Below are 18,714 nucleotides of genomic sequence, written 5' to 3'. Positions count from 1 at the left end.
AAATTGTGTCTCTGACATTGGGTCTCTGTAACTTTATATATATGTACTCATTTCTTTGATCATTGACTTTACTAGTTTGAAAATTCAGCATATGTGTTTACGTATTTATAGGATTGGGGTCTTAGATTCTACATTTAGCTGTTAGAGATGCTGCTATCAAAAAAAGTCTGACTGGTTAGAAGTATGGTTGCTCCCTTTTTTTTTTTCCATTAGTTCTGCAATATCTAGCAAAAGAGCTGTCCTAAAAAGACAAGAACTTACACTCTCCCAAATTTCTTGCCATGTTTAAGTTTTTAACATGTAAAATCTTGTCTTCTTTCATACAGAGGTTGTATCGGGCAACGTATCACAAGAACAAGGATAAGATTCATACTACTCCAGACACACCAGAAATCCGTCAAGTCAGAGCAACACAGGAAGCTGTCAGTGATGTATGTGCCTTTCTATCATAAAAACAGAAGATATTTAGAATATTCAGCATGATCTTACGTGAAAACTACTATTTTTTTTCTTTGTCTTTCAGTTGATCTACAAGTCAGATTTCTTTAAGATGCAAGGACACTTGATTTCCTTGCCATTTACTCCTCAGGTGTTGCACTGCCGCTATGTTGGGGACATCACAAGTGATGTAAGTATCTCCTATTAAGATACCTGGTGTTTGAATGTAGAACTTTTATACTAAAAGTGAAATTTGGCTTTTATTCTATTCCGTAATAGGTAAGTGCTTTGTAATTGTGTTTAAGGACTGATGAGTGAACTTGTCTGCAAAGTTAATATTCTATTTTTCTTCTCCTAATTGCTTTATAGAATAAATACAAAGAGGATCTGAAGTGGTTGCAGGGCTTGGGCTGCTTCCTTTATGATACTCCTGATATGGTCCGTGCTCGTCAGCTACGTAAGCTTTGGGTAAGGCTTTTTTTATGAAAAGAATATATGTATAACAACAACACATTGAGTGACACGTGTGATATGTAATCCGAGAAATGAAGTGTATGAAAATAACTGAAGACCAACAACAGCATGTATTGCTGTGCTTCTGGCTGTTTGTTTCAAAGTGCTGTTACTTTATACTATGAATGTTCTTTGCAACTAAGAATAATAAATAATACTTGATACTGCCTTTATCTTTCAGTCTAATTACGTATATACTGATAGTGCAAAGAAGATGCGGGATAAATACAGTGTGGTGTTGGATACTCCTGGATACAGGACTGTTCAGGAACTGAAAACCCATTTGAGTGATGTAAGTTCTATGTTAATTTGATTCATCTTTGGTAGCTGTAATTAAGTAAAGCTCAGATCTTCTCACTGTTAAGTTTTCAGAAATATGGGAGATGCTACAGTTGCAAAGCTATGTTTGGGCAGCTGTTACACAAATATATAAGAGAAGAAATTATTCACAGACTTCTCTTTTTCTAGCTGGTTTACAGAGCTGCAGGCAAGGAGCTGAAGACAAAATACACTTCTGTCCTTGACACGCCTGACTTCTTAAGAGCCAAGAAAGGACAAAAAATACAGAGCCAGGTGAAAAATTTCTACTAATAAGAAACAATCGAGGTTCTTTCTTAATATTACCTTTAAGTACAGCAAAATCTTTCCAGGTCATTTCAAACCAATATGGAATTCCTAGAGGGTACTTTTAAAAATGGCCATTGTTTATTTTTAAGTGGCTTATTTTCAGGTTTACCATATCTCTGTGATGGACAAATCCAACTTTGGCTGTCTGAAGCAAAGCACTGAATTGAATTATCTTCATTCACATAGTTCTTGCTGAGTTAGTAGTACAAAATGTTGTTACCCAACAGAAAAAAAACTGTTTGGATGCTTTTATCAAAGTGAGGCATGAATGTAGGGCAGAGACAGCATTAATATCATATGCATTGGACTTGGGGGTTCGTGAAGATATTGCTAGTATTTACAGAATTTCCAACGCTGTGAGTGATGGAAAAAGGTGGGCTGAGATCATGTGGAAAGTGAAAGGGTGCAATTCTCACCAGTTTCTCCTGGGGTAAAATTAGGTGTTTATGCATTGTGAACTTATAGTCATTTTTCAAGGTGATAAAGTAAAACTTACTTCAAATGTTTTTGTTTTTTTTTTTTTTTAATTCTTTCTGTCTTGCTGCAGTATTTGTATGTGGAACTTGCCACCAAAGAGAGACCTCATCACCATGCTGGTAGCCAGACTCCAGCCTTCACACATGCCAGGCATGTAAAAGACATGGTCAGTGAGGTAAGATTGGTCTTCTGTTTCGTACCAGTATTCTAAACTGCTTAGAAGTTTCATTTCTAATTTTGGCGATGGGTTCAAGGCTCAAATCTGTTCGCCCTTTACTTAGCATTGTAACTCATACTTAAGTTCCATGTTTCCTTTACAGTTTGTAGTAAATGACTGCACATTTCTTATGAACTTAAATATTTACAAGATATGTGCTTCTAAATACTTGTCTGCAGAATCTGTGGGAGATTGGCTGCAAAATCTGGAACATATAGTATGAATTGAACAGCCAAGTTTATTTCCCAGTGTTTTGACAGAGAGCTTTGCAAGAATGACTTTGTGCACTCCGGATAGCACCTCTAGGTGTTAATGTAATATGAGATTGGCAACTGCTTCTAAGATTGAAGATGTAACTTTTCCCTTTTGCTATTTCTCTTAGACAAAATATAAGATCCAGTATGAGAAGATGAAGGACAAATACACACCAGTCCTTGACACACCAGTCTTGATCAGAGCCAAGAGAGCATACCTGAATGCCAGTGATGTATGTAGTCCATGAATGATTTCATTCCAATTTTTCTTGGTTTCTACAAAAAAAAATAAAAAGGGAGGGTGGGGGGGTGAGTGGGGAGCAAGCATGCAAACCAGGGATTGTCTCAGCTTGGCTTAAGAACTAGGTCACCTCCCTTCCATTTCCATTTGATATTACAGAAATAGTTTTCATTTGGTGTCACTGTAATGCTTTCTTACCTTTATTGTAATTCATATTCATTTTGCTTTGCACTGAAATGTTGACTTAGAAAAGGAAAAAAATAAGTTGCTTACATATGAAATTACCCAAAAGTGCAGATCAGTGTGAAATGATTCACATAGTTTCATCTCTGTTGTTTCATCTCTGTTTGGTCTTAGGAGTTGACTTGCGTGTCCCTGAGAACTTGCTCATTGTTTCATTTAGAAGTAAATTAGAGATCTCACTCTTTAGTGGGACCTTTGCTACATATTTTACACTGTACATTGCCCAGGTACCCTGCGAAATCCTGATAGAATATTTGTTAGGCCAGTGTTTTGATGGGAATATTTCTTACTGCTCTCATGAGGGATTTTTAAGATTTTTAAGAATATATCACTTCTTCTGCCCACCTGGATTTCTCTTCTGAGAAGATCTTTCTCCTAAGAGGGGAAGAGTCTTCCTGCTTTCTTCTGGAGCAGAACGTAGAAGAAGGAATGCATAGGGTTTTTTTGTTTTTTTGTTTTGCTGTTTTAGAAATCAAATACTTAATACATGGCTATCTTTTCTCAGTCTGCAATCTGAAAGAGTAGGATGAAGTTTTGCCAAGAGATGTGCCAACTCCTTTTCTCTCTAATTTTCTTTGCAACTCTCAGTCCAATTGTAACTGATTTTAGGTAGTTGAAGCTTCTTGAAATCCCTCAGGACTTACATTAGGATATTGGAAAGCAACATATAACTTCATCATTCCTCAGATACAGGATTTCTTACCTAAAATGATTCCTGATAGATAAATATATTTTTTAATATATTACTTTTTTTTTTTTCCAGTTGCGCTACAAAGAAACCTTTGAGAACACAAAGGGGAAGTACCACACAGTGAAAGATGCTTTGGATATTGTCTATCATCGAAAAGTCACAGATGATATTAGCAGTGTATGTATATGAGATTTTAATTTCCAATTAATATTTGCCATTTAATAACTTAGAACATGCTAGTCATGGTGTTAGTCTATTTGACTGTATCAAATAGTTAGAAAAATATGATCAGTACTGTTAATAATATTTTCTTTCCTTGATTATATGTTTGATTGCCTTTGGTCTTAAAAAACCATATATTATATATATATATATATATATATAATATTATATATTATATATTATATATTATATATATATATAATATATATATACACAAGTAAATCTTATTTCCACTGCTACAGTTCTAGTACTCCAGAAACAAAGAATGTCTAAAAGTTGCATGGATTGAGGTGTTCTGTTCTCAAAATCTGTTCTTTTTTTCATTCTCTTAATTTTCTTTGTAGGTGAAATACAAAGAGAACTATATGAGCCAGCTGGGAGTCTGGAGATCAATCCCAGACCGACCAGAACATTTCCATCATCGTATCGTCACAGATGCTATTAGTGATGTGAGTTCAAATAGTTCCTGGATGTGAGAGATTGAAACTTTACATGTAGGTTTCCTAAATGAAAACCAAGTCTTATTTCTTGTGACAGTGAAGGCATCTTTTGTTTCTTTTCTAAAGGTTAAATACAAGGAAGACTTATCGTGGCTCAGAGGCATCGGTTGTTATGCATGGGATACACCAGATTTTACTTTGGCAGGAAAGAATAAAGTGCTCTACAGTGGGGTAAGTAAAACACCCTGAATTGTTGCTAAATGGTTTTTATTTTTATATTTTTCTTATATTTTGTTTTTTCTTAGGAGAATCCAGTTCTGGCCTAGACATTGATATGACTTTGTCATGGTAGAACTTGAGAAAAGATCTGTAATTTCAATTCTTGGTGTGAAAGAAAAAGAAGGCAAAATGATCTTTTAGTTATCCCCTGTGGTCCCTGTAAAGGTTTCTGTTCCGTTGTAATTTTCATAGTGATTCTAGAAATCAAGTTTTAAGGTTATCAAGATTTGATGCTTCCATTGAGCGCTTGATATGATAGTTCCATTCTGTAAGATGTTACATTTACAGCTATTTTGCAGTAAAATATTTTTTGCTTGTCATTGAGTTAAATAATTAAATCAGCAATATTTTGCTGCAGAAAGTTTCTGAAATTCTAAAATAACTTGGAGTTATTTTATGTACATATCTGTGCTTTTTTCCCTGCAGCATAAGTACAAGGAGACGTTTGAAAAGACGAAGTCTCATTTCCAGTACGTAGCTGACTCTCCAATTAACAGACACTTTAAGCATGCAACTCAGTTGCTGGATGCGGTAAGTGTTAAAGATTTCTGTTAACGTGGAATCAAGGGTTGATTGTCCTTATGAATTTGCAAATAAATGAAAATAGATTCAGAGCTAACGATGTCTTAAGGTCAGACTGAAATCAGGAAATGCAAGGTTGTTCCCGTGACCTTCCTGAATGTTAGCACAGAACAGATTTGCAGTAACTAAAAAGTGAAATCTTGACCCCCCCCCCCCCGTTCCATTTTTGAAATTGCTGGAAAAAACTTTTGCTTTGCTGACCAGTAAAGAGCTGCTAACTTGATAATATTACTTGCTGAGTAACACTGTTGAAAAACTGTTGATTGCAGTGTGAAAAAAGGTGTGAAGAGAATTAAAGCATAGTATTATAAGTATAGAATAGTCATAGTATTAAGATAGTATTCTGGCCAAAGGAATCATAGCTCATTTTCATTTCTGATACTCTGCCTTGAATTCTCTGACTCTACTACTTAGTTGTTTTCTCCTGTGCTAAAGAAGCAATGAACTTAATATATTAGGAATGTTAAAATCATCAATTAGTTGCTAGAAGTGGTACTGATTGCTTAGAAAAAAGACCCCTGAAAATCTATGTGGTGTGGGTGAATTCTTACCAGCTTAGAGTTGGCTTACAAACCAGTCCCATAGAGGGGAAAAAAATAAAACAACAACCCAGCAATCTGGTTAATCTGGTTAATTGCAGAAATCATTGCTACAATTTTATGCTCAATCTGATAAGCAGTGAACCAGAATTTGTGATGGAAGATTGTTAATGTTTAGTCTTACTGTTCTTTGTTAGAACAAATAAGGAACAAATTATTATGAAAGACATGGAAGAGAAAAATCTTAGCAAGAGGGGCCCCATACATTGAAATAAACTTACTTAAATGCCTTCTGTTATGTGAGTGTTTTCATGATGGATTATAGTTTTTTGCTTACAGAAAGTCTGATGGTAATATAACTCTGTAATTCACCCTTCCATCTCATCACGCTCTCTTTGTACTCAAATCAAGAATCTAGTTCCATACAGGGTTGCTTCAGCAGCTCTTTTTCATGAAGGAAGTAAGTTACAAAGTGGCTTCTTGAAGATTGACAGGAACAGGGTTGAAGGTATCTTTAAATTGTAAGTTAGGTCTTCCAGATAAAATTTAGAGTTGCATGTGTTATTTTGGCATATTTTTCTGTTTTTTTTTTTTCTTGTTTGTTCTTTGCATTTTGTGTTTTTGTTTTGTTTTAATAATAATAAATTTTCTATTTTGGATATGGACTTCAATCCTTGCCTTTGAATATTTCATATGAAGAGGTTTAAATGATTCATCTGTGATCTCAGGATCTGTGTCTTCACTGTCTTCTTTTAATTTGTTACAATTTGTTATGCTATTCTGAGCAGAAATTATATAAAGCTGCCTATGAGAAGCTCAAAGATAGGTACAGCGTTATTGTGGATGATCCTAAGAACCTCCTGGCCAAGTGGGGGACTACACTGAGCAGTCAGGTACTGTAGGAGCACTTGCCAGTGCTGTCAGAAAGTGCCTGGTTCACTTCCAGCTACTCTGTCTGTGTGAAATGTTTACAGCTGGCAGTATCAGAGGTTTCACCTGTGATATTGTGATGTGTTAGTTCAGATCAGATAGTCTTAGTTTTGCCACCCAAAAAGGATTGTTACTTTTTGAGTGAGCTAATCTCTACTGTATGTACTTTCATGTACTGTGCATCAATTGACATCACATTCAATTAATTTCCAATCTAATGCCTGTTGAAGTCAATGGAGAGGTTTTAAAAAATGCATTGTGTCATGCATTTATTTATTAGCTCTTTTTCATTGGCTTCCACAAATACCATCTTCGTTCTTATTTCTAGATAAAGCAGCAGTGGCATAGCGGATTTTTGAGTGCCTGTGCCTTTATCTGTAATTTACTATTATCTCCCCAAAAATATTCTCATATTTCCTTAATGGGATAATAAGCAAATCTTTCATATGTACTCTTAATTACACATGTAAATTGTATGCACATCTGAATGAATACATACAGTAGTGTGCCTAAATCTCTCCACTCTCAAGGTGTCAGGGATCTAGAGCTGTCTTATTGTTTATGGTGTTCACAAGTCTCTTTTGTGCTTCGTTGCCATTTGCATGAACAGAACAGTTATAAATCCCTTGCCAAGATGCTCCTGAAACAAGGGTGTAATGAAATTCTGAGGCCAGATATCCTGACAGCACTCTACAACTCATACTTATGGAGCCAGGTAATACGAAGAACTGCTGCTGTAGGGGACACTAGTACTACCATTTAATTGCTTGGTCTTTTTATGCTTGTGAGTTCTCTGACATTCCACAGATGACAGACTCCAAAGTTCTGTCCATGTGAAGAGCGGTATGTCTATGGTAAAATAGTTCAAAACCCAAACTATCTGAAAAAGCATTTACTGGGGCTTGAACTTCACTTAGCTTAGGCTGATCTTGCCTTCTTTTCTTCCTTCCATACGTACATAAAGAGCAATTTTCCATCCATTGAAGATCGTAGAATCATAGCATGGTTGGGTTGGAAGAGACCTCAGAGCCCTTCCAGCCCTGCCATGGGCTGGCTGCCCCCCAGCTCAGGCTGCCCAGAGCCCATCCATAGCCTGGGGCACCTCCAGGGATGGGTAACCACAGCTCTGGGCAGCAGTGCCATGACCTCACAACCCTTTTAAATAAGGCTAGCATACCAGCTCTCATGCAGTCACATACTGAGCATTTATAAACAAAAATACTCTCTCCTTTCATCTTTTGTAAGAGTTGAATGTAGAGAGTATGATTCATCTATTCATACAGAAAAAGAACCTTTGGTATCATTTCTGATGATATACAAAAAGGCCTCTAAATGATTCTGCTATTATTATGAAGAAGTCATTTTCTGTATTGTCTTTGTTTAATCTGGATTCCTATGCAACTGGAATTCGTTGTAACGGTTGGGTAAAAAGCTGATTTTTTGAGTAACTGATACATGTTTATATTACTCAGAAATGAAATCTGCTAGCAGTAACCTTGCTACTTTCAATGGCAAGCACATTTTCTGACTGGGCTGATGAAACTGGCATATAAAGTATAAATTGTCACTGAAATGCAACAATAGAAACCAGTTACATGACAGTGAGGGAGTTGTCACTACAGGCTCAGTTAATGAAGTCCATTAGTATTATACAACCAAAGGCCATTACTAGACATGTTTATCCAGTTGATCAGTGGATATCTTTTTATTAGCTCATTAAAAACTCCTTGCAGGTAAGCTTGAGTGTGTTTGAAAGAAAAAAAAAAAAATAGCACTCTGCCTGACCTGGATGTTCATCTGAATGAGTGTCATTTTTTGATTTGTTGTTTGTATGTAATTATTGATGTTTTGTCATAGTCCTGTTTAAAAGCATAGTTTTATTTTCTGATCAAGATAAAGCATGAAAATTCCTTTTTAAATGTATGTTCCAATCTCTTCCACCTGCCCTGAGGCTGTCTACAGTGGATTACCATTCTTGAGATACAGTCTGTTCTCATTGAATCCTCTGAAAGCTGTTCAGAGTCCCAAGTAAAACAAGGTAATCTTTAAGAAATTATTAAGATACAGATTCTGCTGCCAGTGACTTTAAAGTAGCCTGGCATTATGATGGTTCAGTGGATGCTTTTATCTTCTGTTGTGTAAGATGTTTTACATCTCTTTTTGTTCTGATGAATATTCTAAAGTAAGACCTCATCCCATTAAGAATTAAAAAAATCACTGACCTGCTGAGGTTGCTTTATTCACTTAATCATGGACTTAGAAGTGAAGTTTTATGATTCAGTGAAAGAAATATAAAATTGTGCAAGTAGACATCCTCCAGGGCAGATAAGAGGTTTGCAGAGTTTGGTTTGTTTTGCATGTTCAGTTTTCATTGGCTTTGGTGAAAGGGTTTTGCAGTTTCTTGTGTGAATATAAACGTGTAACTCCTGGAGCTGCTTTCCCTTGGTTTGTGTGGTTAACGTGGTCTCTTTGCCAATCACTAGGTTGAGTACAAAAAGGACTATGAAAAGAAGAAAGATAAGTATACCACAGTTGTGGATACTCCAGAAAACTTAAGGACTGCAAAAGTCAACAAACAGATTAGTGATGTAAGTGTGGTCAGTCCCTTACAACTGTACTTCCTTCCTAAATTCTGCCCTTTGAAAATAATTATTTCAATAATCACTTAAAAAAAAAAAAAAAAAAAGTTTCTCATCCTGATTTTTTTTTTCCACTGACACCAACACTGCCAAGAAATAATGTGATCTCTAATTTGTATCTTCAGATTATTTACAAGTTGGAATATAACAAAGCAAAGCCTAAAGGCTACACTACAATTCATGACACCCCGATGCTGCTGCACGTACGCAAGGTCAAGGACAGAATAAGTGATGTAAGTGAATCACCAAAAACACACACACAGTTAACTTTTTACCTTGATAAGTAGTATTTTGAACACCTGTGAAACAGGCATAAAAAATAGCTTCTCGTTAGTGTGTTGATTTTTGCTTGCATATAAAACTCTGAATGTATATAATGTCTTTTCTGAAAAAATCAGTTGAATATAAAATTGCTCAGGACCTTTTTCATGTCAGGTTCTGCAGTAGCTCTTGGAATATTTTTGCTGAGTTAGAGTGGTCCTCAATGCATAATGAAATTCAGAACTGGATTTGGTATCTAATCCACAGTAGTGGGTCATTAATAAATAAAGATTTTTCAAAAGTGATCTGTGAATTGAAGTACACTGGTTCCAAAATAATTGCTACATTTCAGAATCTGTAAAGGGATTTTTGGAAGACACTGAGTGTGCCCATTAGAAGATAGGTTTCTTTAAAGCATTTCTATTGAGTGCAGGAAAGTAGAAGCAGACAGAATTACCCTTCATGTGTGGATTTTGTTAGTCTGCTTCATGGTGAGTTCTGCCTGCTACGTTATACATTCCTTGACAAGGGCCCTTCTTTCCAGCAGACAGTTGATACTATGTTGTATTAATGAAATTTCTTTTTTCTGTGAAGATTTTATCTTTACAGGAGCGATTTTTAATATTGTGGTTTTAATGTTTTGCTGCTTTTCCTATTGAAGTTGCTGGATTTTGTGTGTTATCATCTTTGTAAACATTTTTTATGTTTTCTTTCTTTAGCTGAAATACAAAGAAGTGTATGAGAGGAATAAATCCCACTGCAATGTTGTAGCAGATTCAGTTCATATTAAGACTCCACGACACGCTTACAAGCTGAACAGCAATGTGAGTTGAGTTTGATCAGTACTGTACTTCTGTTATGCACAGTGGTTGAGACCAGCAATGGTGACTAGGGGAATTATTTTAAATTCTATTGAAATTCTTTGAGCTTGGACATGATTTCTACTTCTTATGCTGCTTGAATTAAATACGTGTTAATGTGTTTCATACTAAAGTACTCATTCTTGCAAGTTCTTGAGATCACCTGAGATTTCTTGAATGTCCCACACCTACTATTCTTCTAGCTTTGCCCTTTTTTGAAAAAAAAACTGTGATAATGTTCTTGTAGAAGGAGTGAGAGCTTAATGAGAAGTTCTCATTTGTTTTTTATTATTGGTGGCCCAACATCCAAAGCAAAGAAGTGAAAGCACTTACCTTCCTCAAAGTTAAAACATCTTTTCAGTCATTCATGTAACTTTATTGACCCAGCAGTTGATTAATTAAAGTAAATGGATTTCTCCAGGATTGCACATAATTCAAAGGGAAGCCCTGATCTGATCTGGATGTAATTTCTTACATCTTTTACTTATCCAAACTGAAAGAGAATTTGCATTTATATGAATTTTATCTGTCAAGTACACAGCATTAAACTGTTGTTTTTTCTTCATGTTTGCCTGTGAACAGCTGGATTATAAGAAGAAATATGAAGCAGCCAAGGCTCATTGGCACTGGATTGCTGATAGGCCTGACTTTGTCCAAGCAGCCAAGTCATCCCTCCAGCAGAGCGATGTAAGAAAGTCTGAACAACCTGAATATTCCCTTTCCCCTCATTTTTCCTTTTCACAATTAAAAATTGTAGTAGATCTGGGATTCTTTTTTTTTCTAATCTTGTTGATTTCTGCAGTACGAATACAAACTGGACCGAGAATTCCTGAAGGGATGCAAACTCTCTGTCACAGATGATAAGAACACAGTGTTGGCTTTAAACAATGCCATCTTGGCAAGTGATGTAAGTACTTGAGCATTCACTTCTTGATTCTTCTTGAACTTACTACAAAAGCTACTTTGTTGGCTGTTTGAATTAAGAATGAAGTGAAGCACTGGAACAGGTTGCCCAAGGAGGCTGTGGATGCCCCATCCCTGCAGGCAGTCAAGGCCAGGCTGGATGTGGCTCTGGGCAGCCTGGGCTGCTGGTTGGTGACCTGCACACAGCAGGGGGTTGGAACTGGATGAGCACTGTAGTCCTTTTCAACCCAGGCCATTCGATGAGTCTATGATTTGAAAAGTTGTTCTGGGTATCAATTATTTAATTAATGTATTTCAATGACAAACTGGTAAAATCTGAATAAATTTGATCTTGTAAATGTTACTGAACAAATATATGGCCTTTGCAATTAAATATTTAAATTTTAACTTTGCCTGAATACACTAGGGCTTTTCTTATCGATAGATTAACCTTATTGAAACGAAAATGTTGCCTGGAGTAAACAAAACAAAACAAAAAAAAACAACAAAAAGCAAACTTGTCCTAACTTGTTCTTAATGCAGTATATCTTTAAGAATTACTAGAAATGTATTGAAATTATATATTTCACATATTAGTAATATTCCAATTGAGAGCTGTATGGGTTTGGAGCCTGGAACAAATTTGTCTTGGAAAACATCAAAATATAAAGTGATCTGCACCTAAAAAGCAGTGAGAACAACAGCAGTTTCTTTTGAAATCATCACAAAACAATGCATAAAATGATGTATTTTCTCCTTGCTAGATAAAATACAAAGAGAAGCACAACAAAGCTCGAGGAACATGCCTGGTTGTTCCAGATACACCTCAGATCCTCCTGGCTAAGAACGTCAGCTCTCTGGTGTCTGAGGTAACACATCTGAAAGTTATTTATTCATGTTTATGAATCCTTTATGTTATCCTTTAAATATTGGGTGTGTGTGTGTGTGTGTGTGTGTGTTGCTTTTTTACCTATTTTTCTCCTATGCTTACAGAACAAATACAAAGAACACAGCAAGAAACAGCTACCACGTGGGTCTTACACAACCCTACCTGAGACAAGAGACACTGCTCATGTGAAAGAGGTGACCAAGAACGTCAGTGATGTAAGTAACTTCTGCAGTACTAAGTTGCTGTGAGATTGATAGCTGGTACCTATAATTGATGAGAATGTTTCATATTTGAGTTTACATGGTTGACTCTTACCATAAAATGCACAAGTATTCAGCAAAGATAAATTGTTACAATTTGGAATTGTGGGAACAGTTGGAATATTGTTGAAACACTCTGGAGAAAAGAGACGGACTTGAGTGCAAATGGATGAGTGTCCTTAATTCAGGTTTCATTTTTAATAGAACACAGTTTTAAATCCTCCAAATAGCCAGTTTATGTAATGTGAAATGTAGATTACGACAAATACACAGTGGCCTTAATATTTGAGGCTTAAGACACTGCATTTTATCTGTCTTAACAGCTTCAGTGAACTTGTTTGTAAGCTTCAGTAGCATCTACCTTGCTGTGAAATAAAGAAAAAAATCACTCATTGCCCTTTTTGTTCTTCGTAGACAAACTATAAAAAGAACTTTGTGAAGGAGAAAGGCAAGTCTAATTATTCTATCATGCTGGAGCCTCCTGAAGTGAAACATGCCATGGAAGTTGCTAAAAAACAGAGTACAGTAAGTTTGTTTTGTGTTTTCATTAATTAACTGGTTTGTGTAAGAAAATTAAATCAAAGTCACCTGACAAAAATCTACACACTTCTGGGTTTCTCCCAGCCTCCTCGTCCAGCTATAATTCTGAAGGACAGAGCTGCAAATTCTTACAGATGTAAAAGTGCATTTAAATAGAGAATGTCTTTTGAAAATCGTATTTATAGTTAATAATGTGAAGTAATCTTACACAAAGCATGTAAATAACTTATTTAATTCCTTCAAATATAGTCAGAATTGTGTATGCTTATTTCTTGTGCAATTTGACCACGTGCAAAAACAGATTCCCAAATCGATTCTTTGTAAAATCATTTTTTAAAAAGTCCCATATGCTTTCCCGGCAACATTGCTCTATCATTATTAGGTAATTTCCTCATGAACAAACTCAGTAATCTTTTTTTTCCTTTGTCTGTCACCGTGGATTAGATTGAATACAAGAAAGATGCCAAGTCAAAGCTGCACTACACACCTATTGCAGATCGCCCAGATATTAAGAAAGCAACTCAGGCTGCTAAGTTGATTAGTGATGTGAGTGTTTTTTTCTTTTTAAATCTTCTTTATAGTTTTTATAGCACTAATTTTACTATTAAAAACGATATTATAGAACAATCAAAAGAGCGTTTCATCTGTACTAAAATATACGTAAATATCTTTTCTTTGCTAGATTGAATATAAAAAGCGTGGAGAAGCTGGCCTTGGTGTAACCATGCTGGGACGTCCAGATATTGAGCTGGCAAAGGAAGTGTCCAAGCTAACCAGTCAGGTAATAACACAAAGCTGTGAAAGTTGGAAGCACTGAGGGAAAGAAACATAACATTAACTTCTAGAATAATATTTTGACTGGAATTATTTCTAGATTAAATAACAAGGGAATATTTTTAAAGGAACACCTTAACGTATAAGGTACATCCCAATGGGAGGTTGAACAAACACTGAACTGAGAGTCTGATTCTGCTTGCTGTCAGATGTGATCCACCACTTTCTTGTAGTCATTTATTCAGTGAATGTGACTTTCCTAAAGTGCACCCAGTCACTTTCACAAAGACTGGACTGGTGGAAAACTGTGCCCAGATGCTAGAACTCTGCTAACTTCAATGGGAGCAGAAGTAATCCTTCTGTATGGGCAAGAGAAGTGAGGAGATGGGACATTTAATTTCTCTGTATTTTATTCTGTCATCTCTAAAATCCTTGTATGTTTCCATCTTCTTGAAAATGACATTTATAATTCTTCAGTGTGCAGTCTCACATTTTGATGGCGTACGGAAAGTTAAAATACAGAAACATACAGATTTCTGAATAACTATCACAAATGTATAATTCTGTGAAATGCTGAAAACAGTTGGTATGCAAGGAGTCAACTGGCCTTCTTACAAGACTCTATTAGATCCTAGTAGGTTGCCTAAGTCTGTATGTCCTATAGATTAAAACCGAAGTTAGCCATTGCCTCTAAAAGCCAGCTGTTTTCAGAAAAGTGTTGTTTAAAATTAAGGGTTGCTGGTATTGGAAGCTGTTTTTTTAAATGCCTTGAGTTTGTAGTACATGTTTTGTCTCTGGGTGAAATAGATGGAGATATGCTGGTTATTCGCTTGTATGAAAAAAGGAAATGAAGCACTTGTATACAGTACTAAGGCTGGCATGTTAGACATGCTTTCTTCTCCACTCCCCCTCATTTCTGGGTACTGGCTTTAAAAGAAGCAGCCTTTTACCTAACTCTTCATAGTCATCCCTCGTGCAATGAACATGCAGTTTCTTTCATCCACTTTCTTTCTAGTTAGTGTCTTAAATCTTCTATTTTGGAGTCGGTATGCTAACAGAAGCTTGTGTACTCTTTTGCAATGGTCATGTTCTCCAGCTCGTTTGAAGCAGATGGTTTCCTGCGAGTTTTCTCCCACCAGGACCTGAGTTCTACTTGGTTCTTTCTTACCACTTCACACTTTCATCACATCATGCATAAAGAAATGCAGTTCTGATCTTGCTCTCTTGCTGCGCATTGTAGGCGGAATACCTGAAGCGGCATGTGAGGGGGCACGGAGCTGCATCTTATGATACACCATGGATGAGAACGTTTAAGAAAGCTAATATGCTAAGTAGTCATGTAAGATAATCTTAAGTGACGTGACTGGGAATGCCATTTTTATGCATCTGTCTCTTTCCTGTGTACTTACAACTCTGTGTTGCTAAAGGATCTATGATGCACCAGCTACGCCAGGTTTTCTTCTGTCAAAGGTGTTGAATGTTGAGACTGCATATTTAGATGTGCCTTTTTTTCCCACTTGGAAAGACTGTGCATGGGAGTTGTGTGCATGGGGAATGTCTCTTCCAGAAACACCTCTTGAAGCTTGAAACGCTGCTGTGCCTTCCATGATGGTTTTGAAACTTTGTTGTTTGTAATAGAAGTTCCAATGCACTCATGCAGTGTGGAAGCTCACCTCTATCACCCCAAAAGCCTAAAAGCAGCAATATAAGCTTGAGCTGGTTTTTCCAAGGCTGTATGAAAAACAGAAATGTTTATGCCAAACCCGAACAATGCTATGGTTATTTCAAGTGAAAAGTCATTCCACATGCAGAATATTCACATTAATTTTATTTTATTTTTTTTTAATAATTCTGTTCATATTTAAACTACTCTGTTTACATTGTTCTGGAGTGGCATAATGGTGTATGATTAAATAAGCCCTAGGTAGAAGTGTGGCTGTAGTGATCTGAGAGCGAATGTTTTCTTACATTTCTTGCTGTCTCAGAAGCTTTGGAAAACAAAAGGCCTATGGCTGCATGGAGTTTTGAAGTGCAGCAGGCAGATCCATGCCATTTTGGTTTGGCACCTGTATTTGCAAATGAAAAAGGAGGATTATGTTTTTTTTCTGTATCTAGCCACAAGTACTGCATGTAAGTTTGCATGCTTTAATGACTGCCACCGTGCTTGTTGGGGAAAGCAAGAATCGTTTTGGTACTACTGAGGACACTTAAACTGGCACCTCGTCTGGAACAACTGCTCTACAAGAAAAAGAAGAAATGATGTTTATTTCTATCCAGTGATAATGAGCTCCTCCTCCTTTCCCGTGCCTTTGCTCCAAGGCCAGCCAGCTCTCCTCTTAGTCTTACAAACTCGCTTTGAGATTTTGGTCCTGATTGCAAATCAGCTATTTTAGAGTGGTAAGGGGGGAAATACCAATTGGCCAATACCAATCACCTTTCACTTTGTTTTTCTCTTGGGCGTTTCTTCTCATGAATTTATTCTTTACGAAACATTGTGTCATCTTTGCGAAGCTTCTTCTTAAAGCAGCTTGTTTATCCACTTATTTTTTTTTTGTTGTTGTATTTCAACTGTCAAGCAGGCTTGCTTTTAGTTTTGTATAGTTCTTCAGTAATATTTCTGGGCTTAAAAGCAGTGAACTCTTTGGCACGATGGTCTGATCTTCAACATATGTTGCATAGCTTCCATAACTTAACAGATTCTTGTATGCTTGCCTATTTCCACAAGGTCAGAACTAACACTGATTCTTTTAATGTCAAAAATGTTGAGTATTGTTCTCTTACAGCAGCTCCATAATTTGTACATTTACCTGTTTCACTGTGTGCTTTACCTGAATGCTGCATGTTTTGCAAAACAAAAGAGCAGTGGCATTATGGAGCATGAACTGCATGGTGATGGATGGGCAAGAATACGCCAGTGAATTCAGAAGTGTGAAATATGATTATACCAAGTGATTTTATTCTGCATTCAAGCAGGCCAGTCATGAATTCTTTGAGGTTTTTTTTCTTAAAGTCTTCCATAACTCCTCAGAAACAATTTTGTGAATCTTTGGCAGCAAATATATACTAAAACAAATCCGTTCCTAATGGAACAACCTCTTGCAGATATGCAAGAAATAGTGAGGAGTTACCCTTTAACAGCAGGGGTGGAGGAGTTGTGATGGATGAAGATGTCCTCATTGAAGTCATTAGCCAAACTCCTATTGTTGTCAGCCTGGTATATGTGCCTCCAGCCTGGGTTTGCTGAAATACTACAGCTTACATTGATCCAGTTTACCTTGCTGATATTAATCTGTTTTCTGGAAGTGTTGCTAAGCCCCTTATCCAGTCTAATTCCTAGAATCCTGTGTATGTGGTCATTATTATGTCTCTGTTTTCTACAAACACAATATGTGTTTAACAGTGAGTATTTATGTGTTTGATATGTTGATGGTCTTTGATGCTGGTGTGTCCTGAGGTGGTTTTCAAAGCTCGTGTTTCTCCAAGAAGTATGTTAGAAGCTTATTTTCAACACTCCTTGTGCTTTGTCAGTTTTTGTCTCTTTGTGAAATGTCTTATGTGTATGCACAGTTGCCACTGAATGAGAAATTCATCTCACAGAGGATCAGAACTTGTCCATATCTTGTCAACACGTCTCTTGTCTGTGTTTGTTACTGTTTTTACAATGAGATGTTACATGTGCATCGATTGAAAGTGATATTTCCTAAATGCAGATGTAGATTTTCTTTCCATATTAGATGATCTTTAAAATAACTTTTATTCTAATGGATGCCTTCAAGTTACTGCAGTTTTGTTATTCTGCTTACAGTCAGAATGTACTACGGTCTGTTTGCCTTCCACAGCCAAGGTGAATACTTGCGAACAGATGTAATATCTTGTTGTTTTTACATTTAGGTGAAATACAAGGAGAACTTTTCCAAAGAGAAGGGTAAAAGGCCAAAGTATGATTTAAAGGAGGCTAAAATCTACAAGACCATGAAAGATGCTCACAACATGGCTAGTGAGGTATGCCCACTTATACATTTCCACTAAAAGTTTCAAATTTTCTATGGGAAAGGCTTCCTACATCTTCACTGATGTCGTTTATCCTTTCATATCCACAGGTGAAATACAAAGCAGATCTAAAGAAACTTCATAAGCCTGTCACAGACATGTCTGAGTCGCTGATCATGAACCATGTCCTGAATACAAGCCAACTCGCCAGTGCTGTAAGATCATTAACTAACCCCAGATCCATTTGACTTTTCCATTCCTACTGATTCCAGCCTGAACTGATCTCTGCTAATTATTTCTTTAATGATTACTCCCTTTGCTATAGTTCATGGGCCATCACCTGGTAGTGATCTCTTCTCTACTTTCTAACAGTTGTTTCCTAGTGAACTAGCAACTTTCTCACATTTGTTCTCTGGAAGTGTAATCTTTATGAGCTGCTAGTATTTTAAATCCACTAATCATTTTCAGTGGATTCCTTCTTTATTACATTTTAACTGATCTCATCTCACTAACAAATACTATTTTCTTCTTTCTTTTTTATTTTTTCTTTATTGCTTACTATATTTAAAACTTTTTTTTCTTCTGCTTTTTCATTTCATTTTTATGTTTAACGTCCTCCTACTGTAGAGGTACTTCTAACAAAATACTTGAAAATTTTATTGAGGAAATATGAAAATCATTGCTGCCTGGCAGTCTTTTTATGTATCCACTGTGTTTCCTTTCTTTTTTTTTTGTTTACTTTTTGTCTTCTTTTTTTTCATTCCTGGTTTTGAAAAAATTTTGCTGCAATTAAATGATCAAAAAAGCCAACTCACATCTTTAAAAATTATTTGATGCTGAGAGTTAAACTTCTTGTTTTTGTTTTGCTTTTTGTATTTCTAATTTCTCTTTGATGTTCCATTGAA

At 36.2% G+C, this 18,714-nt stretch overlaps 1 protein-coding gene across 26 annotated transcripts in view; it reads left to right on the top strand.

Moving 5' to 3' along the window:
- Positions 1 to 18,714, top strand: part of NEB (nebulin) — a 119,961-nt gene that overhangs the window by 77,875 nt on the left and 23,372 nt on the right. For 22 of the 26 annotated variants that reach the window (XM_085227930.1, XM_085227925.1, XM_085227929.1 and 19 more), the window contains exons 102-126: positions 327 to 431; positions 524 to 628; positions 808 to 906; positions 1,133 to 1,243; positions 1,420 to 1,524; positions 2,126 to 2,230; positions 2,655 to 2,759; positions 3,774 to 3,878; positions 4,268 to 4,372; positions 4,490 to 4,594; positions 5,069 to 5,173; positions 6,552 to 6,656; positions 9,177 to 9,281; positions 9,458 to 9,565; positions 10,313 to 10,417; positions 11,036 to 11,140; positions 11,256 to 11,360; positions 12,121 to 12,225; positions 12,350 to 12,460; positions 12,920 to 13,030; positions 13,490 to 13,591; positions 13,728 to 13,826; positions 15,060 to 15,158; positions 17,711 to 17,821; positions 17,920 to 18,024. In XM_085227930.1, coding sequence (XP_085084056.1) covers positions 327 to 431; positions 524 to 628; positions 808 to 906; positions 1,133 to 1,243; positions 1,420 to 1,524; positions 2,126 to 2,230; positions 2,655 to 2,759; positions 3,774 to 3,878; positions 4,268 to 4,372; positions 4,490 to 4,594; positions 5,069 to 5,173; positions 6,552 to 6,656; positions 9,177 to 9,281; positions 9,458 to 9,565; positions 10,313 to 10,417; positions 11,036 to 11,140; positions 11,256 to 11,360; positions 12,121 to 12,225; positions 12,350 to 12,460; positions 12,920 to 13,030; positions 13,490 to 13,591; positions 13,728 to 13,826; positions 15,060 to 15,158; positions 17,711 to 17,821; positions 17,920 to 18,024 — 2,631 coding nt within the window. Of the gene's footprint in view, positions 1 to 326; positions 432 to 523; positions 629 to 807; positions 907 to 1,132; positions 1,244 to 1,419; positions 1,525 to 2,125; positions 2,231 to 2,654; positions 2,760 to 3,773; positions 3,879 to 4,267; positions 4,373 to 4,489; positions 4,595 to 5,068; positions 5,174 to 6,551; positions 6,657 to 7,303; positions 7,409 to 9,176; positions 9,282 to 9,457; positions 9,566 to 10,312; positions 10,418 to 11,035; positions 11,141 to 11,255; positions 11,361 to 12,120; positions 12,226 to 12,349; positions 12,461 to 12,919; positions 13,031 to 13,489; positions 13,592 to 13,727; positions 13,827 to 15,059; positions 15,159 to 17,710; positions 17,822 to 17,919; positions 18,025 to 18,714 lie in introns of all 26 variants that reach the window. The other 4 variants (XM_085227935.1, XM_085227919.1, XM_085227936.1 and 1 more) reach the window with 3 other exon arrangements.

This window comes from Meleagris gallopavo, chromosome 7, assembly GCF_905368555.1.
Source record: "Meleagris gallopavo chromosome 7, MGAL_WU_HG_1.1, whole genome shotgun sequence".
Lineage (NCBI taxonomy): Eukaryota > Metazoa > Chordata > Aves > Galliformes > Phasianidae > Meleagris > Meleagris gallopavo.
This window is presented reverse-complemented; position numbering and strand designations above follow the sequence as displayed.